At 31.7% G+C, this 24,751-nt stretch overlaps 2 protein-coding genes across 9 annotated transcripts; both read left to right on the top strand.

Moving 5' to 3' along the window:
- Positions 1-599: 599 nt before the first annotated feature.
- On the top strand, positions 600-13,064 carry LOC105629476 (hypothetical protein). 8 transcript variants are annotated; one of them, XM_089718049.1, is made up of 15 exons: positions 600-943; positions 1,037-1,160; positions 1,290-1,330; positions 1,669-1,762; positions 3,083-4,269; positions 4,802-4,933; positions 5,553-5,625; positions 7,899-7,938; positions 8,050-8,122; positions 8,628-8,693; positions 10,789-10,866; positions 10,967-11,142; positions 11,647-11,693; positions 12,203-12,443; positions 12,607-13,064. In XM_089718049.1, the coding sequence occupies exons 1-15, from the start codon at positions 753-755 to the stop codon at positions 12,927-12,929; spliced, it is 2,886 nt and encodes a 961-aa protein (XP_089574175.1). In that variant the 5' UTR covers positions 600-752; the 3' UTR covers positions 12,930-13,064. The 8 variants fall into 8 exon arrangements, with proteins under 8 accessions (XP_089574175.1, XP_089574171.1, XP_089574172.1 ...); XM_089718045.1 differs by having other exon boundaries at positions 12,604-13,064; XM_089718046.1 differs by lacking the exon at positions 600-943 and having other exon boundaries at positions 1,061-1,160; positions 1,669-1,757; positions 12,604-13,064.
- Positions 13,065-19,945: 6,881 nt separating this feature from the next.
- Positions 19,946-24,594, top strand: LOC149498187 (Subtilisin-like serine endopeptidase family protein). Its single transcript, XM_089717907.1, has 11 exons — positions 19,946-20,078; positions 20,811-20,899; positions 21,252-21,349; positions 21,431-21,574; positions 21,672-21,777; positions 21,875-22,391; positions 22,491-22,588; positions 22,839-23,060; positions 23,164-23,272; positions 23,421-23,634; positions 23,817-24,594. The coding sequence occupies exons 1-11, from the start codon at positions 19,986-19,988 to the stop codon at positions 24,359-24,361; spliced, it is 2,235 nt and encodes a 744-aa protein (XP_089574033.1). The 5' UTR covers positions 19,946-19,985; the 3' UTR covers positions 24,362-24,594.
- The last annotated feature ends 157 nt before the right edge of the window (positions 24,595-24,751 follow it).

Below are 24,751 nucleotides of genomic sequence, written 5' to 3'. Positions count from 1 at the left end.
TCTATATATTGAAAAGCCTAAGGTAAACCAAACCTAAACTAAATGAATTGACAAACCCTTAAATCAAGAAAAATCGAAACCAACCAAGGATTTCTAATCGAACCTAACTAAACCTAAATAAACCCAACCATTAATTAGCCGACCACCTCCGTCTTCAGTTCCGGCGACTCAGCGCCTCAACTGAGCTGTGTACACTTCTCTTCCCTTCTAGACCGTATTACATCCTTAAATTTCCAATTCTAATGATTTATTCTCGGGATATTGAAATTAGGGTTCCTACTCTACTGTTTATGCAAATTTGAGATAGTAACTCGTATGATCGTGCAATTGATACCATAAATTTATCTTGTGCATGATAAAGCAGATTGATATGAACATTGCATCAAACGATAGTCCTGCACTTGTGTTTTGAATCATAAACCTTTGGAGAAGCTAAAATAAAACCGGAGCGGGACCCAGAAATCAAAGAGAGAGAACGAGCGGGCACGCACAGAATAACCCAACGAGACGCGGTGTCGTTTTCGTTGAGAATCAAGCCAATATATATATATATATATATATATATATATATATATATATATATAGCTTCTCGATGTTAGGGTTCGAACCGCAGTTTCTGCATTAAAAAGGATAATACATACTAAAGAGGGCAGGTGAGAGTTTCCCTCTTCTGTAAATTCAAATAATACTATAATTTCTGTCAAACGAATTTCAGTCTAATTCCTTGCTCCCCATTTATTGAGACTTAAAAAATGGAAGAACAAGAAGAAGAAGAATCATTGGGACCTAATGGCCCTGGACTTAGGGTTTCGCAGTTTGATTATTCGATAGAGAATCACTTCAAAGCTGTCGACACGATTGCTAAGCTCTGTGGCGAACCAGAGACTGATTCTCTTGATGTATCAGAAATACAATGCTTATATTCTTCAATAACATTCTTAAGGTAAGTAAACATATTAGAAAATTTTGGCTTTGTATGTTGATTTTAAATGGTCACATTATGTTCATGTGTAACTGGAATTTGGTATGTAACCAGAGAATGGAGATATTACAATTATGAACCAAGAACAGTTAGATTTGCTGAAATGAAAAATTCTCAAGAGAGAAGTTTTCTTCATGAAATAAATTTACCCCAGTTTTCATCATCAACTGTTCCAAAGGTACTTAAGGGAAGCCTTTTTGATATTTTATTTGCCATCTTTGATCTGTGTGTTTGATTTTAGTTTCTCTACTATGCAGATGTATAGCATATAATACTAGCATTTGTTTTTGGTTTGGTGCTGTTGCAGAAGAAGGGACCGGATGGGGGCACTGCGATTCCAGAATCTAGGTACCAGTCTGAAGACCCTTTTGTTTGTATGCTTCTCTTTAGAGTTTCTTTTGTAGGAGTGCTAAAAATTTTCGGGTAAGGCTTAGTTGTTGTTGGTAACAGCAGTAAATTTTACTGTGTGGCATGTTATTGGCACACAAGATGGTTTTTCCTGAAGTTGTTTCCTAATAATTGATGGAACTTCCTGATTTAGGACGTTCTAGGTTTATTTATCAAGTAAATCTATTACTTATCCAACTTCAAACTTGCTGCTCTTTTATGCAAGTTTATCCTTATCTACTAAATTATCAAGTTTTCTTATGTAGTTGTTCAAATGCCATCCTCTGTATTTATTGCAGCAAAGACTTTGTGATGTATGTTGGAGGGTCTGTTTGGGCATTGGATTGGTGTCCTAGTGCTGATGAAAGACCTGATTGTCATATCAAATGTGAGGTATTCGTTTCCTTTCTTTTCCCTTATGTTTCTATGTGGTGGAGGTCGATCCTTACTACTTGAGCTTAATTATTGGACTGCTTGTACAAACTTCTATGCATTCAGAACTTGCTAACCAGCATAATTTCTTGAATTGAGATTTGTAAAATCATGACGAGCATTTTGGTGTGTCTGCTCTTAAGCATCACAAGAAACACATTGATGAAGTTGCTACATTCTGTTTCTTTCATTGTTGTGGAGCTTCAAATGAGTAAGAATTTAAAACAGTTAAAATCCAAGAACTACAACAGATAACATGATTGGATTATCTTTTCTACTGAATTGGAAAGCAAAATTCATATATCATGCAAAACAATTGTGGAGGTTTTTATTGTGTTTTCTTCATATTTAGGTAAGTTTCAGGGAAGCAACATTATTTGTTGGAAGTGATTGAAAGAATCTTCTCCTATGTTTCAGTTTGTTAATTCATCATTTAAACAGTCAAGACAGTTTTGTAATATTGGCAAAAAGACCTTTCATTCAATATTTTTAATTTTGTTAGTTTCTTCCAATAAGGCAGTAAGCCAATAACTTGATGCATATGGATGCAATTTAACTAATACTGTATGGTTACGTGATTGTAAATGCACATATGTAATTTTAACAACAACAACAACCAAGTTCCACACTAGTTGGGGTCAGCTATATGAATCCTTTGTTTCAAATATCCACTTTGATTAGGTTTAAAACAAAGCAAAGCAAAATATAGGTTGGAAAAAAATTTTGAAATATTTTTTAATAAGGAATTTTAAAATCATTTGATATATAAATAAATAGAACAAAGCATGAAATAGGCTACCACTAACTAGGGTCTGCTATATGTATCTTTTGCCTCCATTCTATTCTGTCTGTAATTATATATCCAAAGACTGTAGATTCCAAAGACGCTAGATACAAAGATACATAAATAATTTTAACAAAAGTATAAATTCTAGGCTTTGAAAATTTTCACCGTTTACACATCTCACCATTTTCACTTTAGTACTTTCCTAATAATATGAGTGACATCATAAAAGATATTTTCAACTGTACTTTTCCACATTGTACTTTAGCTCTTTTGGTTGTTTATATTAGTTAGTGAGGATGTTGAGGGAGTTATGGGTTGGGTGTGCCTTGCCCATATGATTGAGAAATTTCTTTCTTTTTCTCTTCTGTAATGGCCACAAATTCCATTGCTGTACCGCATGCATAACTGAAAATAGAATTCAATTTTTGGAACAATTTGTACACTAATGTTATTATTTAGTTTTGGCTTACTTTATGTATCCTTTTCTTCCCTAGTATGTTGCTATTGCTGCCCATCCTCCCGACTCTTACTATCACAAGTTAGGCACATTGCTTACTGGCAGAGGTGTCGTTCAAATATGGTGCATTCTAAATGTCAGTGGGAATGAGGAGGTAGCACCTCCAATAAAAAAGCCAAAACGGGGAATGCAAGATCATAATTTATGTGGTGATAAATCAACTCTAATAAAGAGGCCAAGAGGTAGACCTAGAAAGCAGCAAATAGAAGAATCTTCAAATGGCAAAGCCATAAAGGAGAAATCTACTGAATTCAAGAGGCCAAGGGGTAGACCTAGAAAGCAGCAAATAGAAGAATCTCTCAATGGCGAAGCCACCAAGGTGAAATCTACTGAATTCAAGAGATTAAGCGATAGATCTGGAAAGCAGCAAATAGAAGAATCCCCCAATGGTGAAGCCACCGGGGAGAACTCTGCTCGATTGAAGAGGCCAATAAGTAAGCCTAGAAAGCAGCAAATAGAAGAATCTCTCAATGATGAAGCCACAAAGGAAAAGTCTATTCAATTCAAGAGACCAAGAGAGAAGCAAATAGAAACATCTTGCAATGATGAAGCCACAAAGGAGAAATTAACTCAATTCAAGAGGCCAAAACGACAGCCTAGAAAGGAGGCAATCAATAAATCCCTTGACAGTCTAGATTGCAACAGCCAATATGTTGAAGCCCTATACCCAGAAGATTCATCTCAATTGCCTGCTATAGAAGTGGTCTCTGAGAATACCCAAGAACCAACCGCACAGGTAAACAAATGCAAACAACATGAAAGTTATGCCAAACCGTTTTCTTTATGTCTTGAAACTATTGAGCAAAGTAGACAACTGGAAAGTGAGGCAAGGGAAAAAGATAAATGTGCTGGTGTTCTTTTCCCACAATTATTGACTCAAGATACAGACGATGAACCTTTCTATATGAACCATCAAATATGTAAGAACTGTAAACAGGACCCTCCAGTGCTAAATTGTGGCCTAGATATTGTGTCCTCGAGTATCAAGTCAAATCCTTGTTCTATTCCAAAGGATGTTGCTTTGCCAAGAGTTGTTTTATGCCTAGCTCATAATGGAAAAGTTGTTTGGGATGTGAAATGGCAGCCTTGTCATGCATCTGATTCCAAATGCCAACATCGAATGGGTTATCTTGCTGTTTTGCTAGGAAATGGATCTCTAGAAGTGTAAGTCATATGTTTTGTCAATGATAAAACTGTTCACATTTTCTTTGTGACTCTTCCTTGTCTCTTTTGCCTACATTTCTTTTACTTAGAAAATCACTTATTTCCTAAAATGAATTCTATTGAGGGAATATTGTAATGGGATGAAGGATTCTTTGCCTGTCTTGACTGGTAGTTTTAATATATTCAATGAAATTTTGCTTGAAAATTTTTTAAAGAGTATGGAGTTCAAATAAAGTTCTGGGGAAATGCCATAGAGACTGATATACTTCAATGTTGCAATGTTGGCAATGAAATAAATGAAAAAAATGATTATGTGATTCTGAGGGGGTTGAAAAATTGAGGGTTTGGCAAGTGTGATAACTGATAAGAGGAAATTCAAATTGTGGATGGGCTGTATATCAAACAATTGCATTTTGCCATTATTCCCATTTTTTTAACCATAAATATGAGCTTTAGTTTATAGATATGCTTACTGTTCCATTTAATTTTTCAAAAGGAGTGATTTGTCTTGTGATTCCACTATAAAATGCAGATGGGATGTTCCTCTTCCTCATGTGGTGAAAGTAATTTATTCTTCTTCTCATAGCAAAGATACTGATCCTCGCTTTGTAAAATTGGAGCCAGTGTTCAGATGTTCATTTGCTAAATGTGGACAAATGCAGAGGTAATTTACTTGCCTATCTCATATATTCTTAATACTTACATGAAATTCAACTGAGATTGAGGAGACAGATTCCTAGATCCAGTAATTTAGAATTCATTTTTTATGTGTTGTAGTTAATAGAAATAAAGTATTTTATGCAGAGAATTTATCATCCCAAACCCACCCATCTAGTTTGTCATAGGCTCCATTTCAAGCTAGAATCTTCGGTGAAGATTGTAGAAATTTAAGAATATAGTTCAAGCTTTTCCATTTGGTTGGGTCTGACATATTGATCTTGTATAGATGCAGATAAAAAAAAAATCATTTGCATAAGGACAAGATAAGGATAAAGGGAAGAAATGGAAAGACTTTCATTCAACATATCATCCTGTCTAATCTATTAGATTAAGGATTTGGGGATTTTAGTTTGAAGAGATATGCAGAATTTCATATTATATTAAAACATCAAATTCCATCTAGTTGTAGAATCTAGTACGATTTCCATGAGTTATTTCTCATGTTAGTTGATCAACAACAACAACAACTACAAAGCTTTAGTCCCAGACTAGTTGGGATTGCGATATGAATCATTTGTTATCATTTCCCATCATATTTGATTGATTGCTAATTTCCTATGCAGCATCCCTTTGACAGTGGAGTGGTCAACTTCATGTCCACATGATTACTTACTTGTTGGATGCCATGATGGAACGGTAATATGTCAGTTATCTTGTTTTTATTGTTAGTATTAGCAATATTATGCTCCAATCTGCATCCCAGCGATTAAAAGAACATTGCTATCATAATTTTGTCTATATGAGAATATCCATATATCTATAGGTGCTTCTGCATGAGCATAGTATGCTTAATTTGTGCTCTTTGTAAATATATAGATGCTATATACCCCAAAAGAAGATATTTTATGAACAAATGTTGGAACAAGTTTTAAATTGGCAATGCAACTGGGTTAAGGTTCAAATTAGCCGTCGTATTTAAATTGGATCAAATTAACATAGAACTTTTGTGAATTTAACCAAATTAATCATGCACTCTAACAACCTCCAAAGTAAATATTCGTTTTCTAATATTTTCTTAAAGTTTTCTTTTTTTTAATAGAATAATAAAATTTGAAAAAAAAATGGAAAGTTCAGAAAATGGAAAAAAAAAAAAAAACTAAAATAACATTCAAAATGCAGAAATAAAAAATAAAAATTCAAGAAACTGAGTGTTACGAGAGATATTGTTTTTTTTTTTTTTTTTTTGTTTTTTGTGTATTTCATCAATCAGTCATACTATTTATATAAAGTAAATCCTAGACTATTCAGGGATATAAATCCTAGACTAATTAGAATATAAATCCCTAAGATCATGCTATTTACATAACTTGTATAACTTGTATTGACTTTCTTTAGCATAGATGTTAACCACGCCCAATTTGTTACATGTATAGTCAACATCATCTCCATTCAAAACTTTTGTGAAAATATCTCCTAACTAGTCTCCAACTTTAACATAGCCTATGGAAATAAGCTTCTTTTTGAATCTTGTCACGAGCGAAATGACAATCAATCTCAATATGCTTGATGCGTTCATGAAATATTGGTTAGAAGTAATATGGAGAGCAACTTGATTATTGCACCATAATTTAGCAAGCAGTGAATACTTAAGACCAACTTCATTTAACAAGTGACACACCCATATTCCCACATAGATTGTGCTATGGCTTTGTATTCTAATTCTGCACAATGCTGAGCAACCACATTTTGTTTTGTGCTTCTCCGTGAAACCAAATTCCCTCCAACAAAGACACAATATCGAGTTGTAGATCTTCTATCAACTTTAGATCCTGCCTGATCTGCATTTGAATAACTCTCAATATTAAAATGACCATCATTTGAATGTTACAAACCTGGTCCTAGAGCTCCTTTTTAATAATATAAGATTTGTTCTAAGGCTGCACAATGATTTACTGTTTGAGTATACGTGAATGGATTTACAACACATTGAATAAGCAATGTCGGGACATCAATGATACAAGTTTGTATACAAGTAATTCTTAAACTATTTAGGAATATAAATCCTAGAGTATTTAGGGATATAAATCCTTAAGGTCATGCTGTTCACATAACTTAAATAATTGTATTGACTTTCCTTAACGCTAAGTAAAAAAAAAAAAAAAAAAGAAAAAAAAAAAACCAGAAATGATTACATCCCTTCAATACACCTTCTCCATTGATGTGGGTTTGTTCTACCAATTAGGCGACCAGACTCACCTAATTCCAATAGTTTTGTTACCCATGGTCACACTCCCAAAACTTTTCTGGTTTTAGTCAAGTCAAATGAGTGGGAAAAGATTTGAGCTTTATTTATTTATTTATCTTTTTTTTTATGTTCATTTTTTTTTGGGGTATTCTTATAACAAGAAAAAAACTTAATGCAAGATCTTAGACATTTGATTTTAGTTGGATAAATGAATTTTAGAGTGAGGATGATGGATTTTTTAGGAATTTAAATTGAGTGTGTTTGAATTTAGGTTTTCCCTTTTCCGCCTTCTTTTTACTTCTATATCTTCACTTTTCTGAAATTTTCTTTTTCTTTCAAAATTTAATATTCTATTAAAAAAAGAAATATTTATAATAATATTTTGTCATATTTTTAAACATTGTCAGAGTCAAAGGTTAATTTTACTAAATTCACAAGAGTTTTGTGTTAATTTGAACCCATTTGATTTTGGCTAATTTTAGCCTTAGCTCATCATTCAGTAGCCAATTTTAACCTTGTTGTAATGCTGGCTGACTGAGTTCTATCTGCCATACATGTTGAACAATCCTGCCATCTCATCTGTCATTCTGAATTCATGTGGTATCAAAAGCTAAGAAATTTTCATTAGATGTAAGATTTCCCTAACTCTTTACCATAGGCTTCCAATTTCCAAGGGATTTATTTATCTAACCATGATGTTGCCATTTCATTAACTAATTTTTAGGTTGCTTTATGGAAGTTTTCTGCGAGTGGCACATCTGGAGGTAATGAATTTATTTTGTCTTTCAAATATCCTTTGTGCTTACTCTCTATAGATATGATTTGTTCAGGCACAAGGTTTTGATGCAAATTGTTTTACAATTTTTACTTTATAGATACAAGGCCTTTGTTGTGTTTCAGTGCAGATACATATGCTATTAGAGCAGTCGCATGGGCTCCATCTGAAAGGTAAGTCATTTCAGATGATAGATTTTTCTTCCAATTTCTAAGTCAATGCTTTTACTGATTTTCTTATTTTAAGCAATAAATTTGCTGGTGATTAAATTGATAATATGCAAATTGTCTCTCAGTCAAGGGACCTCTCATCAAAGGGAGTTTGCTTATTATATTGATGGTCATTCACAAAACCAATTGTGTGCGATGTTGTTAATTGTGCAATGAAGCCATTGCAAAAGAATGATAAATCTCATCCTAGAAAACAATAAATAGCTGAACTCTTAATTGAGCTATAATTTTGTGAAAAAGATGCATCGAGTGCTTGCATACTTGTCTTGGCTTGGGCAATTTATTCCATTATTGTGTCAATCAATGCATGCTGCTTCTTGCCGTGAACTGTCGTTGTTTAAAATGGCCATAGAAAATGTTGTGGGCTTTTAGATAGTAATTTTTATGAAATGCACCTCTTTGTTGTGCTGGTTGAGATTTATAACATGCACTTTTAAACTATTTTCAGTGATAATGAGATTGCAAATGTTATACTTACTGCTGGACATGGAGGCCTGAAGTTTTGGGACATACGGTAAGTATCATAAGTTTTTGCTTCATATTCTTAATGATGTGCTAGTGTTTGATAATGTTGATTGCCACTGTATTTTTCTTTTAATGTATAAATAGTAAATAATTTTTTTTGTTCATATATAAATAAATAGATTTTTGAATATCTTTTATAGTTAGAACATACTTGAACTTTTTATTGCAATGCGATGAAAACTTGTGTAATATGGTTGGCTGCTTAAAACATATTGCACCAGACACTCATATCACTTTGAACAACAAATTCACTCCAATTAGTTTTCTTTTGTGCCAACCAATCAAAGATGTAACCTTGTACTGAACTCCAAACTTGTTGACCCTTTTCATGATGCTTTCAGCTGATTTTTCATGAAATCATATGCTTGTGGAGTGATGAAGCCTCCTAAGAAGTTTAGTGAAATTATATATACTTGCCTTAGAATAAACTAAGCCTCTGTTTATTTCTGGAAAATATTTTACTTGTTCAACTGGAAAATTGAGTCATTTTAGAGGAAAATAACTTCCCCTTTTGGGAGAGGAAAACATTTTCCAAAAATTGATAAAGTTATTATAACTAGGGAAAAAGCTTATAAACACACATTTATTAATTCATTGATTACCATAGTAATTAAAGGCGCAAGGCACACTAAGGCGCAAAGGGTTGCTGGAGCCAAGCCGCTCGCTTGAGTGAGGTGAGGCACAAAAATTAAAAAAAGTATATGATAACTTCAAAAAATTGAAAAAAAAAAAAATCATTAGTAATATAAAACATATAATGATATAATTGTAAAGATAATAAATTTCAATTTTGATTTGACTGTTAGAATATTACGAGTTTAGGATTTAATTCTGATTCTTGAATCTGTTTTGAATATGGTTATACAATTGAAAAGTAAATAAAAGTTGTCTAGCCTCTTCCCTTTCTTCTTTAATTTCCTTATCATCTTCCATAATTCTTTCTTTCTTCTCTACTCTTGCTTTTCTCTAATTTTCTACCCTTTTCTCAGTGTCCAAACACATTTATTAGGATTTCTATGACTGAAATCCTAACAGAATAAAAAAAAAAAATTGATAGCATAACCCCTTATATTTTAAGATATTGAGTTAGAGAAGGGAGTAGAAGCAAGGGCGATCGAAAGAGAGAGGTATATACCCGAGTTTTGATGGCTAAAAGAGAGAATTTGTTGATTTTTTTCTTTTCTTCTGTTATTATTATTATTATTTTTTTAAAACGTAAACATATAATATATGAAGTGTGGAGGCGGCTAGATCATATGATCATAAAAGGAAATCCTAGCCTGATTGTGCAGAGAAGAAAAATTTAAAAAGGCGTGCCTTTAATTACTATGTCGATTACCAATAGTCCCTATTGCAAGCACCACTAACCAACAGTAGTCACTACTGCCCTTCAGCACCAATCACTGATGACCATTTTTGTGTTTTTTTTTTTTTTTTTCTCATATTTAAGAATAAATTTTTAAATGTGATTTTTTTATAATTCAAAATATTCTTATAGTCTTATAAAATTAAAATTCTAATTTTTTAATTAATCTTCAATCTTGCAACCAAACAACAAAAAGTTGACCTTTAAAAATATTTTAACAAAAATGTTTACTTTACTTTTCCTTAGAAAATATTTTTGAAGGTAAGTTTTTTTTCCGAAAACAAATGAAGCCTAAATTCTAAAGTAAAAATGATACATCATTCAATCTCATGGGTTTGAAATATATCTTGATTTCTGAACAAAAATAATTGTTTCTTGATGTCCCTTCATTAACTGTCATGCGTTATCAGGTTTCTTTGGTCTTTTTCCTGATAATTTTAACATGTATTCATGTCCCCACAGTTTTATGAATTATGTAATTTCTTTCTGAATGGATTTTCAATATTAAGTGTGGATTCTTCGCCTTTTTTCCTGGAGCAGGCATGAAAAACTAACCAGAGTTGGATTTGGTTGATAAGTTTTTGATGTGTAATTTTTTTGTGTTATCTATGCGAACTATTTTTTAGGCACAATTTCTAAATTAGCTAGAAGCATAGAAAGTTGGGATGATTACGTGTCATACTATATATATATATATACACTTTTGGTTTTTTTGCAGTGATCCATTCCGACCTCTGTGGGAGCACCACACGTCATTGAAATTCATTTACAGTTTGGATTGGCTGCCAGATCCAAGGTGTTGTATCGATTTTTCTTGGTGGCTTACACATGGTTTTGACCTTTTTGGTAATAATAAATTATCCTACAGTTAAACCATTTATTGTTTACATTTTCAGATGTGTTATCCTATCCTTGGATGATGGAACAATGACACTCCTCAGCTTGGTGAAGGTTGCATCTGATGGCCATGTTAGTGGAAAACCTTCTCATGAGTCTAAACAATCAGGATTGCATATGCTTTATTGTTCAACATCCTTTGCCATATGGAGCGTTCAAGTGTCAAGGAAAACAGGTATCAATTGATGTCCCTTCCAATTCCATTTGATTCTATTATTAGAGGATGTAATTTGTATTTTCTTGTTAGGAGGAAGCTGGTGTGAGTATCAATGGTTATGCTTTATATGGGTTTAATAATCTGTCAATGTCAATGTGTCTCTAGTATCCTATGCATGGTTCATAGCATAAATATTTTGACAAAAGAAGGTTGGGGAGCGGGCAGGTGTGGTGAAGCAGGTTGGGATTGAGCCTTTTGATATCCTTGATAGGCGAATGTTATTATTGTTATTATAATTTATATGCAACCTTCTGCTCTATGGTATGTTGGCAATCTCACCCATAAAATTCTTTTAGGCAAATAGTTGTAAAATTAAAATGTAAATCTTCAATTGAAAATTACGGTGGAAATTATAACCCATGCTTTTCCAATAAAACTGCACCTAGTCAATTAGAAATGCAACAGTGTTCCATTTCTTTTATTTTTCATTTATCTAATTAACTTATTCATGAATTTCAATAGGAATGGTTGCATATTGTGGTGCAGATGGTACTGTTTGCTGCTTCCAGGTAAATCGACTCCCGATTTTCTAGTATAACTTGCTACACTCCTATGCATTATCCATGTTGCATTATCGATTCATATTGCGAATATGGGATCTACTTTGTACAAATGGACCAATATGCGCTCTTTGAAATGTCAATTTCTTTTTTCTTTTTGGTAGTAATAATGCAATGTACACTTCCCTTGACCAAAAATCTTGTGCTTAATTTTGATGCTATTTCAAGAAGGGAAAATAACATTTCTGTCTCTTATTGTCGTTTCTTAAAAAAAACAGCAAAATTCACTGTTCTAAATCCATATACTAAACTTTCTACCTTTTTTTGACAATCTTTATACGTCTCATAGTAGTTCATATGATTTGTCTAGAATTATTTGTCAGATACTTCATCATACTTTATTCATAAATCATTCACAATTAACTTTTTGAGTGAATTGTACATATTCATGTTCATGTTTGCGCTTCCAAGTTGCTTTAGATCATTGCCAAAGCTTAATGTGTTGTATCTATTATCAGCTTACAGAAAAAGCAGTAGAGAAAGATTCATCAAAACATCGTGCTCCTCATTTTATGGCTGGGTCTCTAAGTAAGGATGATGAATTGGCCATTACAGTTAACACCCCGTTACAGGATGCTCCTTTAACTCTGAAGAAGCCAGTTAAGAACGCCATGCAAAGCTTATTGGACTCAAACCAGACGAAAAGAGCGAATAACAATAAGGCAGAAAAAGCGCCAGCTGCTGATAATCAACTATCAGGTAATCTTTGGCATTTCAGTACCAACTTGCTTTCAGTTTTCATACTGTGATTGTTCTTGTTTATTTTAGTCTAAACAAAGATATAGGATTGGCATCTGTGATTCCGCGGTGTCACTTTATCTCTTTCTCTGATATGTGTAAACTTATGTCAAACTTTTAGCAGTTTTGTGCGATGGCGATGATCCAGGTATGCAATATAGAGACAATGAAACATTAGCAGCTCTGAAAAGTAGAATTAAACCAAAATCCCAAAAAGCCAGTACTATAATGGATGGAAAGGATAAAACATTGATATGCATGGATGAAGGACAAGATGGGGTACAAGAGAGAGAAAGTGAAAAGGGAAAACCTGCGAACAAAATTGAAGTTCTCCCTCCTGATATTGTTGCAATGCATAGAGTTAGATGGAATATGAACAAAGGGAGTGAGAGATGGCTGTGTTCTGGAGGAGCAGCAGGAATTGTACGGTGTCAAGAAATTACATAATCTAATTTTATGTGTGTGTGTGTGTATGTATATTAGCTTTTTCAGCAGGAAAAATAAAAATAATAAATTTTTAGTAGTTTCTCTATCTTGGATGCCGTATTTTAACTTTTAAGTGGCAATTAGTATTGGGGTTCATCTGGCTGTTTTATAATTTCTCTTTTCGTTGCTACCTCTCTACGTTTTTCTCAAATACTTTTGGGAATTACTGTTTGGTTCCTGTGGTTTACTGAAATTGACTATTTTAAAATATGTGAATTTATTCCGCTAATTTAGAATTGTCTAATGGTTTGATCTTTCTGTCTAAATCTTACATTTTTTTTAGTTTTATTTTTCAATGAAAAGATGAAAATGCTCTCTCCATATTAAGAATAACTTTATCTTTTCAACAAATTATATATGAATTGTTAATGAATAAAATAATTTTGTCAATTACTATTTTAAACTTATTTTTCCTAGTCAATTATGACATATGTCCAGAGTATGTCAGTTTGTTGTTTATTTGGCTGTTAAGTGGTTCTACAGCATGCTAGATTATATTCATGTGATCGATTTTTCGACGATCATCCTTGCTTTTAAAGTCTCTAAATTAAAATATTGAGTTGTTGAGACAATCTTTTTTCATGTGACTTTTGATAGATCCTCGCAAGTAATTCACTGTTAGTAATCGCAAGGTTTGCCAAGTAGATGTCTTCACTTATGGAACTGTTTCACTGAACCACATCTAATCGGACTCTGGATGGAGGCTAGAATTGACAATAAAAAATAAATATAGAGTATTGATTGATAAAATTAAAAGTATTGGTCAAATTTGAAAAAAATGCAAAAATTTAGGCTTTTTTTTTTAATATATTTTTGGTGATTAGGCCTTTAAAAATGTAATTTTTGCTTTAGCATAAAGAAGTGCAATAGAAATAGGATAAAGATATTTTAATGTTTTAACTAAAAATTAATAATAAAAAGTGCAAAATGGGAGCAAACTATAAGAATGTATTAGCGTATTTTGAAAAGATAGGGGTCAGTAAATAATTTCATCAAATGTACGCTTTAACTAGTAATTTATCCTAATTTAGTAATTTTTGTTAATAATTTTGATATAGATGCTTAGGCTTAACTACTAAAAATACTCTCAACTCAAGGAGTTATTGTAATGACACCCTGATTTGAACTTTTTTGACTGCAATTTCGCTTTTCAGTCGCAATTCTTCTCTTGCAGAAGAACAGGATACGATGGGCTTACAATGTCCGTCGATTGAAGTAGCTATTGTTGATTTTAAAGGTGATTTGGGATTGGCATAGAAATGTTTTTAGTGGATGAAACTGTAAATAATATCTTCCTTATTCCTCATCAAGAGAAGTCTTTAATGAAGACTACATTTCATTGAGTAGGAGAAAATGAGAGAAAGAAATGGAGGAAGAGGGAGGGTAAAAGAGGAAGTTTAGGTTATGTGGTTATTTGACAAGACAAATTCAAGTGTACGAAATCGCAACAATTAATAAAGAATGAATAGAGTATCGTTCTCACGAGTATTGTATACTATATACCAAAATTATATTGACATACTGTACTCTAAACGACAATAAGAAAAATAATTATAAAAATAATAAAATAAAATAAAGTAATTAAAAAGAAATCAAGCAATTAATTGTTGAAAAGAAATGAAGGTTTCAAAGTTACTAAAAATTTTGACTTTACTTAATTCTATCTAATTTTTCTATTAGTTTGCTAATCAATTTTAATTATTCAAGAAGGAAAAATAACCCTAAAATCGTTAATAAACTCTTTCGATGTTTTATTAGCTATTTAACATAATCAATTATCCATCTCTTAACAGGGAAATCAAACATAGATTAAATCATTAAGTTCTATAATTATTCAGGAATTCAAAAACTACGGCCTTTCATTTTATAAAAACCTTCCATGAGTCAAACCATCTTGCTCTTGCATAAAGTTTTTATTCGCATGAAACTTACCAACCTATTTATATTGAAAACCTTTATCTTAACAATTATTAATAAAATAAAGCAATCTAGCGGAGAAACTCTATTTGGAAGCATTAAGATCAATAATAAATTTTGATTAGTTGAATAAAGAAAATCAAATGTAATATTATGAATTAGAGTTCAATTTTAGCTGCATTATATCCCTCGTAAAAAGATTTAGTTCGACATAATAAATATATTAAACTCAAGTAAACTTGTAAATAATCTCATAATGAAAAATAAACAAGAAAAAAATTTAGAAATAAAAATTAGTCGGCAATTGGCTTAGACGGCTTCCTTGAATCTTTATACCAACTTGAATAGTTAAAGTCTTAAAGGGAGAAACTATGTAGAGTAGAGAACAAGAGAACAAAAGATCAAAAGATAAAAATTAAACTAGGTAGTCTCTCTTTTTATACAGACTATCTGGATTATCTTTGAATTTGTTTAGGAAAGTGAATCTCTATTGAGGAAGAAATCTTTTGGAGGTAGGAAATTGATTAGGCTTTGTATTTCTTCCCAATTATGATTTTTCCCGGCCTCTAAATAGGACTCCAACTTTAATAAGGCACGTCCCACAATATTTTTATGCAGATTCATGTAGACAAAACGTGTTTAATCTGAAATCTTGGGCTAAGTTAAATTCTACAGAGAAACACAAGCGTGTTGGGTAGAACGCCATGCCCGCGCTTCTTGCTGAATGCCCATGGCCAAATTTTTGTTTTTAATCCTCTTTTGCGCAAATAATTTGATTAAGAATACAATTTTCAGATTATGCTATTAAGCTGACTTATCTTGAGAATGATAGTGAATTTATACATCATGTGTTAATTGAAATAATTTTCGGCAATCTGTTGTTGCTTTTATTTATGCTCAAAATGATTTAGTATAATTATTTGTTAAATAATTGCAAGGATTATTATGAAAACGAAGTTCCTTATTTTTTAGAGGGACATGCTATTAAATTTAATAGCATTTACTTGCATCAAGATAATAAGTTACTATAAGTTTCCCCCTTTATGATTGATTTTTTGATCAAGAACTAAATATTACCCTTCTAGGAATTTTTAAATGTGCGGCATATGTTCTAATTGTTCCACCACAACGCACTAAGATGGGTTTTCAAACGAGGTTGAAAAATATGTAGGTATGAATTTACATCTATCTATTTAGAACTTTCAAAAATAAAAAAGTTATTTATAGCCAAATTTGGTAATTGTTATGGATCACGACATTAGGGGGAGAAACTAATAATTGATTGGAAAAGAATTATCATTATTATATCTTGCTCCTCATACAAGGCAGTGTGAATTTGAAATGCTCCTATTAGAATCAAAGTCCTTGAAAGACAAACTGCCTATGCTAATGACTCTAAGATATGCCTGAAGTGTGATAGATTAATCGGTTCCAAGGATAAAAATCCTAGAAAAATAAAAGGAGCAAACATTCAAGATGGTCAAGTTCTAGAGAGCAAAGTGTTGAAGAATTCCGTGATATGAATAATAAGTTTCCAGAAAAAACTTAGGTACCTGAAATCATTGAAAATAATGAGATCTCAATAAATTATATCATGTCTGGACAAATGTTGAACTGATATAAAAGAAATGTCGACAATATTTATATAATATAGCGCTTGAAATTGTGAAAAATGATGAGGATCTTGAGTTTAGTCTATTGAGAATATATACACAGAATTAATTAGTCAAAATAGAACGATGCATGTGGCATTTAAATTTACTTGAAAAGTAAATTTTAAAATTTTAATATGGCATCAAGAGATGTCAAGTCAATAGAATACAAATATATATTTGTGCAAAATTGAAATGAGGTCATGAGTTATAAAGTAAACTTGTTGCACAAGTTTTTCGCAAAGAACTGACATTGATCATGAGGATAAATACCCTCATGTGGTAGACACAATTATAATTTTATATTTGATTAGTTTGACAATTTATGAAATCTCGAAATATGTGTAATGAATTAATGGATGCCTATTTAAATGGATAACTTGATGTAGATATCTATATTAAAATCCCTGAAGGATTTTAGTTGCTTAAGCATAAAATTAAATTCTTGAGAAATTTATTTAACTAAATATTATAGAGCTCTATATGGATTACAAATAATGATATCCATGAAATGTTAAAAAATGCTTGAAGCAAGCAAATCGAGAGCCCGAGAAATATATTCAAGATTTCTATATTGATTAAAGAAATTTTAATACATATAATATAATTGCCTTAATGATGTTTATGGCTCAGAAAATATTATATTATTTTATGATTATATTATTTTTATAATATTTTATTATTGGAAGCATATTTTTAATATTTATTTTATATACTATCATGAGTAAGGTGATCTCTTGATTAGTGAATATCTGTTGATAGGATATTTTAATAATATTGTTATATATTCATGAATTTTTATAGAGATATTTGAATATGAATTTATCATTATTTGATCATAAATATTATTAGAACTTCTTAAGAGCTTCCAAAGATTATGAATTCCTTATGGGAAGAGTTTGAGATGAAAAATATTGGAAATATAAAATTTTGTCTTAATCTGAAGATCGAGGATTTTATACATGAAATTTTATCTATGAATCCACATATATGACTAAGTTATTTAAATGATTTTATACCGATAGTACTGAGATCACTTAATGAGAATATGACCATTTTTCAATTTTGAGAAAATTATGAAGAACTTATTGATTCTGAAATATCATATCTTAGTGTAATAAAAATGCTAATGTATCCTGGTAGTGATATGACTAAATATAAGCATTTTTATAAATTTATTTGCAAGATATAGTTCTTTTTGAATATGAAGAAATTGAATAGAGTTAAATATATATTTTGATATCTCCATGGCAATATATATATGAGTTATATTATAACTAACATGAGGGGGTGTAAATACGCACTGTACTCTTTTTCCTTTTAACCAAGGTTTTTTTTCCACTGGGTTTTTCTGGTAAAGATTTTTAATGAGACAGTATTTCAACGCGTATTAAAGAAAAGAATAATGTATTCTTTTTCTTTCACTAAGATTTTTTTTCACAGAGTTTTTTCTTAGTAAGATTTAAATGAGGCATATTCTTTGAAGAATGGACATTCAAGGGGGGAGTGTTATGAAATAAGTAGATGCCTATATGGGCTAGAAGTCTGTATTCTTAATTTCTGCGAACTCTATCTTCTTGATTTGTGAACTCTATTAGGGTTCTACTTATGTAACTATATATATGCGGCTTCTCATTAATAATAAACACTCTCCTATTCTCTCTTATATTTTGCTCTCTATTCCTTCTCTTTCTTCTCTCTAGTTTTATATTATCTTATAATAATTATGTAACTATACATTATTGCACTTAGGGTGAGAGTTTTCAATTTGGTTTAATGACTAAGTTAAACAGAGTGTATAATAATAAAATTTGGATAGACTCAAATTGGTTGCAAAGGTCATAATTTAACTTAGGGTGGCCTAGGCTAAATATAAAGTTCAACAGACAATATAAATCATCTCTTTCTAAATGTGAGCATTTAAATATTTTGTTGAGAATTCTAATTTGTTCTAGGAATATGAAGGTTAACTGAAATTTGATCAAAACATACACATCTACAAAAAAAAATCACAAAAATCAGTGCTTATGACCTTAAAAAAACAAATAGGTAAACTAAAGAATCATATTAAATCAAAAATTAAATTTAGTCGTTAAAAACAATTAGTTTTGAAAAACAACTTAATTTACCTCAAGCGAACAAATTGTGATAATTCTCAAACTTGCTAATAATTATTTCAACCATATTAAGCTAATTAAAACTAATACAATAACATAAAAAATTTAACTAAAATTTTCCTTCCCAACTTAATTAAACACATTGTCCCCACCTTAAAGAACTATTGTCATTACACCCTAACTTGAACCTTTTGATTGCGATTTGACCTTTTAGTTGCGATTCTATTCTAAAACCCAAATTAGGTTACAATTATTAAAATTTCAATATTAAAAATGAGTCTCGTAATCTAAACTTCCTCTTTTATCTTCCCTCTTTTTCCTTTTCTCTTTCTAATCTTGCTGATGGAATATGTTTTATTATTAAACAGTCGAAAATGATAGTATTATAGTAACTTAGTTTGAGATGATTACGTTGTTGAACATTAGATTTTAAATGCAATGTTTTAGTAGTTTTTAATTTTGAATCAAGTTTTGTCATTTAATAATTTTTTTCTGCAAAACGGGATTGCTTAATGTGGAAAGATCTTATAATCAAATTATATGCTTTGTTTTTATTTCTTGCTACCTTATTTGTATAATTTTCTATATTTCAAGTAATGCACTTTGAATAATTCTTTTTGAATAATCTTAAACTAGAAGACAAGATTCAGATATAAATGTCAAAAGTTTAAATTTTGATGTTAGGGTATTTTTGATGGATAAGGTAGCTACTTATACAGAACTTTTATTGTAACGAGTAGAAGTGTTAGGAATAGTGACTCTCTATTTGAAAATCCATTCTTTTCACAGATAAAACTTATTTATATCACTCATACACCAAATCAATTGAAAAGTGATTTTTTAAAAAATTATTGCTATTTTATTATTTTTCTTCTCAGTGCATGATCAGAAATACCGTTTGATTTTCAACAAGTATTTTTGATTAATTTGATATATGGGTGGGTCCATATATTGGACATATATAAGTTCTTTCCAACTCTCTAAACACTATAGTTTACCAAAAGAAACTGAAAATTTCAAAAAGAAAAAACTGAAATTGAGGGGCAAAATGGTTAAAACATAAAAGAATATTTCTCATTATGCAAAATAATATTTTAAAAAATAAATAATAAACTTAAGAATTGAAATTTGCGAAAATGAAATAAATAAAAATGAAGATCCAAAAAGCAAGCAATCAAAGTCTGACTCTTAAAATAGAATGGAAATATGCTCTACTGTTGTGTTCTTCCTCACTATAATTCTATTCTATTGCCATATTTTGCGCTGCGAGACTAAAGAAAGTAATATTTAAAGCAGCCTTCCTTCCATTTCTTTCACATCAGAAGCAAAAAATGGAAATGTCACAAAATCTACTAATGTTGCTCTTCTTCACTCTCTATTTACTAGCTCCATTGCTTCATGCCAACATTCAAGATGAAAGAAAGGTAAATTGTTAATTACGATGTCCACATTTGGTCGATTTGATTTGATTCTATGATGAAAATCGAGCCAAATCAAAATATTTATATATTTAAACTGAATTCATTTTATTTGATTTTTTTATTTTGACTTAATTTATATATATATATATTTTTTAATTTTCAGTTTTGTTCAATAAAAATCATGCCGAACTACAAGAGATTTTAATTTTTATGTTAAAGTAAAAAACAAATCAATAAATTCAATTCAGTTTGACCATTCTTACTATATTATACTCAGCCCTATTGCTAATTACTTAATTAAGTAAATATATAATTTTAGAGTCATTTCCAAAAGCTCATAAATAGACTATCCTCTTGGGGGAAGAAACTATCATTTAGAGGAGAGGGACAATTACCCCCTTCTATTTTGCAAAAAAAAAAAAAAAAAAAAGAGAAGGGTTTTCTCGTAATAATACTAAGATATGAACCTTGGTTCAAGATAATTTTTAAGACACTTTAACCATTTTGCCCCCTCTGGTTTTTGCATGACATCCTCTTAATATACTTCCATACTAATTTGCCCCCCTTCTCGAGGAATCCTAGCTTCACCCCTGATCCTCTTCTAACTTTCATTCGTTTGTTTTTTTTTTTTTTAATATTTCATTTCCACTATAAATTTTTTTTTCACGTATAAAAATTTTCTACTATAACTCGTGAATTAATAAACGGGCTTTTCTTACTTTTTGATGAACGTAGCCATATATTGTGTACATGGGAGATTTGCCCCGACATGCGATTTCAGCTGCTGAAGAGCACCACAAGTTGCTTATGGCTGCGATTGGAGAGTATTGATCTTCATCTTTTTCTATCTTTATTTCTATATTTTATCAGTTAATTAACAATGAATTGTTATATGAATTCTCTCTCTCAAGGGAAAAGAAAAAGTTTATATCGGCATTTTTCATAATTAGTGACACATCATAAAGGAATGTTACCCGCAGTCGCTCTTTTAAAGAAACTGTGAACACTCTTATACTCCTGTTGGTTGAAATACGTTAATTATTTTTTTAGATTAGTTTATTTCCTTCTAACATATTACCTTAAAAAAATTTATCTTTTTCAACCAAGAAAAAGGAAAGAGCAGCTCTCTACAATATAAGTTTTAAGTTGAATTTACTATTGCAATAAATTTTGCAGTGAGGCTAAAGCAAGAGAAGCCAAAATACACAGCTATGGAAAGAGCTTCAACGCCTTTGCAGCCAGACTATTACCCAATGAAGTGGAAAAGCTATTAGGTACGTATATCTGTGTGAAATTTTCACTAATAATATTTTTGTGAAATTACCAAATAGCTAAACAATAGCCTGCAAATGCAGGGGAAGAGGGTGTGGTTTCTGTGTTTGCGAACACTATTAACAAACTTCACACAACAAGGTCATGGGATTTTTTGGGAATGACAGAAACAATAATCAGAAGGACCAAATCTGAGAGCAATATCATAGTGGGCATGATGGACACTGGTAAGAAATTTATTAAAACAAATCTCTTACAGTTTAAAATTGTGATCATTAACAGATAAATGTAAGAATTCCTAACAACAATGTCTTCTTTTTGTAGGAATTTATGTGGATTCTGTAAGCTTCAATGATTATGGCTATGGGCCTCCACCAGCTAAATGGAAAGGAGAATGTGTTACTGGAGGTAACTTCACAGGCTGCAACAAGTATGTATATTTTCTTTCAATTTCTCTTTTTTTAAAAAATAATATACTTTCTCAGAAAAAAAAAAAAATACTAAACAGAAACCAATTCAATGGACAGGAAGGTAATTGGTGCAAGATACTACAACTTGGAAAATGGTGACCCTCAGTCTGAAGACGAGCAAAGTCCAGCAGATACTGATGGCCATGGCACCCACACATCCTCTACTGTTGCTGGAGTTGCAGTTAGTGGTGCAAGCTTATATGGCATAGCTAATGGAACTGCTCGGGGCGGCGTGCCATCAGCTCGAATTGCCATGTATAAAGTTTGCTGGGAAAATTCTGGCTGCTCAGACATGGACTTGTTAGCTGGTTTTGATGATGCTATAGCAGATGGGGTTGATATAATATCAACTTCAATTGGAGGATGGCCTAGGAGTTTTTTCGAGGACCCAATTGCGATCGGATCTTTTCATGCCATGAAAAAAGGGATCTTGACTTCTTGTTCATCAGGAAATGATGGACCTACACTAGCTACTGTTGAAAATGTTGCACCTTGGATCATGACAGTTGCTGCTTCTACTATTGATAGACGCTTCATTACTCCAATCAAGCTAGGCAATGGCACTAAAGCTGCAGTAAGTGTTAGATAATTATAGTATAATGTTTCTTTTTTTTTTATTTTTTAGCAAGTTAAATGTAAATTATTTTTCTGTTTTCTGGGTTTTGATTTGTAGGGAGTCTCAATCAACACATTTTCATCAAACAAGATGTACCCTCTAACTACTGGAGACCTTGCAAGTAATGTTACTGGTGATTCCTATGGAAATGCAAGGTAACGTATCCCAAATCCAAAACCTTGTAATTCAACAATCATCAGATCAATGTCGGTATATATATATATATATGATCGACACATTAGATTGAGTTTTCTTTTTGACACACGCTATTTAATCCTGTTTTCTGGGTTTCGATTATCACTGCCTGTCGCTTATTTTTTTGAATTAGAAATTCTGAATATGGTCTTCATAGTTTCATATGGATGTTTGCTAATTGAATGTAGCTTGTTGAAAATGATGTGACAGTGCTTGTGATTATGGGACACTAGGCATGGATAAAGTGAAAGGAAAAATTATCTATTGTGTTGGGTCCTATGGCCAAGATTACTTCATTAAACAGCTAAAAGGAGTTGGAGCAATAATGTCCATTAGTGAAGGTACAGACACAGCTTTTACTACTCTAATACCAGCTACCAATGTCAACCTCATTGACGCCAACAAGATAAACCAGTACATTAACACGACCAAGTATGTTGTGCTTTCCTCCACCTATAATATACTTAACATGTTTTATTTAATTTATTTACGCTCTTGGATGCTTCGAGTAAATCAATATAATATTAACTTGCAGGAATCCTCAAGCTGTTATCTACAAGACTAGAACTGTCAAAGTTGGTGCTCCTGCATTGGCATCTTTTTCATCTAGAGGACCTCAACCAGTCTCTAAAAACATCCTAAAGGTTGGTTGAAGTGTCTGGTGTGTGTCTGTGTATATATCCAAAACTGCCAAGTTAGAAGTTTAAGAATAGCTAGATCTTAATCAATCAGAAAAGAAAAAGAAAAGAAAAAGAACTTCTTACCAGAAAATAAGTACTGAAATTTCAACAGCCTGACCTTGCAGCACCAGGACTGGACATTCTAGCTGCTTACTCAAAGCTAACAACAGTAACAGGGGAACCAGACGACACGCGGATCTCCTCTTTCAACATTATATCAGGAACATCAATGGCTTGTCCACATGCTTCTGCAGCTGCAGCCTATGTCAAGAGCTTCCACCCTGATTGGTCTCCAGCCGCAATCAAGTCTGCTCTAATGACTACTGGTGACAATCTAATAATTCTCCTTTAATCTCTCCTTAATTGTAAAAAAATTGATGGCATAATTTTGATAATATGGAAAATGGTTGCAATTGAAATTTATCGAAAAGATTAGGATTTTTTTTTTTTTTTGTTCATTAAGCCTTGGAACTATCATCTAACCAATGTCTTATTTTTCTTGTTTCAGCTACACCTATGAAGATGAAGGATGATTACACAGATTTGGGAGCAGGATCAGGCCAAATAAACCCAAGAAGAGCATTTTCTCCTGGTCTTATTTATGACATATCAATGAGTTCCTATCTTCGTTTTCTATGCAAGGAAGGCTACAATAGCACAACAATTGGTATGCTACTTGGTGGGAAGAAAAAGTACAATTGCTCTGATTTCAAACCTGCACAAGGCACTGATGGCCTCAACTATCCTTCAATGCATAAACAGCTAGAATCTGCCAGCTCCGATATTTCTGCAGTGTTTCACCGGACGGTGACTAATGTGGGGTATAAAAATTCAGTGTATAAAGCAACTGTAACATCTCCAGGAGAGCTTTCAATTGTAGTAGTACCAGACACTTTAACATTCACTGAGGTACATCAAAAGCAGAGTTTCAAGGTTATAGTGAAGGGAAGTCCCATGAAAACTGACACTTTTATATTAGCAGCTTTGCTCGAGTGGAATGATTCTAAGCATAGTGTCAAAAGCCCTATTGTTATCTGTAAACAACCATTTTGAGGCTTTTTTTTTTTTTGTTAGTTCATTTAGTTTTGGCTTAGTATCAGTTATTTTGAAGCAAAAATATTATTTAACTCATTTTTCATCTCTATCCACATTTTTTTTTCTTTTTTTCCCCTGCAGACAATAACGTTAGAAGGATTTTTCCTCATCTTCTTAAACCTTGTAAACTATACTTGAAAGTAATTCTAGCACACTGAAGTCTACAAGGAGTTACGAAATTCTTTACTTTATCTGTTTTGATATTACAATTTGAGCTGCTATTAAGAAGAAAACTTTGCTCAAAATGCTAATTAAAGACATTAAAATTTGTCTTTAAGGCGAATTTTTATATAATTCTAACATAAAAAGCTTCAAGACAGTTTAAAAAAATGATGCTCAAATGTTGTT

This window comes from Jatropha curcas, chromosome 2 (assembly GCF_041381405.1).
Source record: "Jatropha curcas cultivar XTBG-Jc1 chromosome 2, XTBG_Jcur_1.0, whole genome shotgun sequence".
Taxonomy (NCBI): domain Eukaryota; kingdom Viridiplantae; phylum Streptophyta; class Magnoliopsida; order Malpighiales; family Euphorbiaceae; genus Jatropha; species Jatropha curcas.
This window is presented reverse-complemented; position numbering and strand designations above follow the sequence as displayed.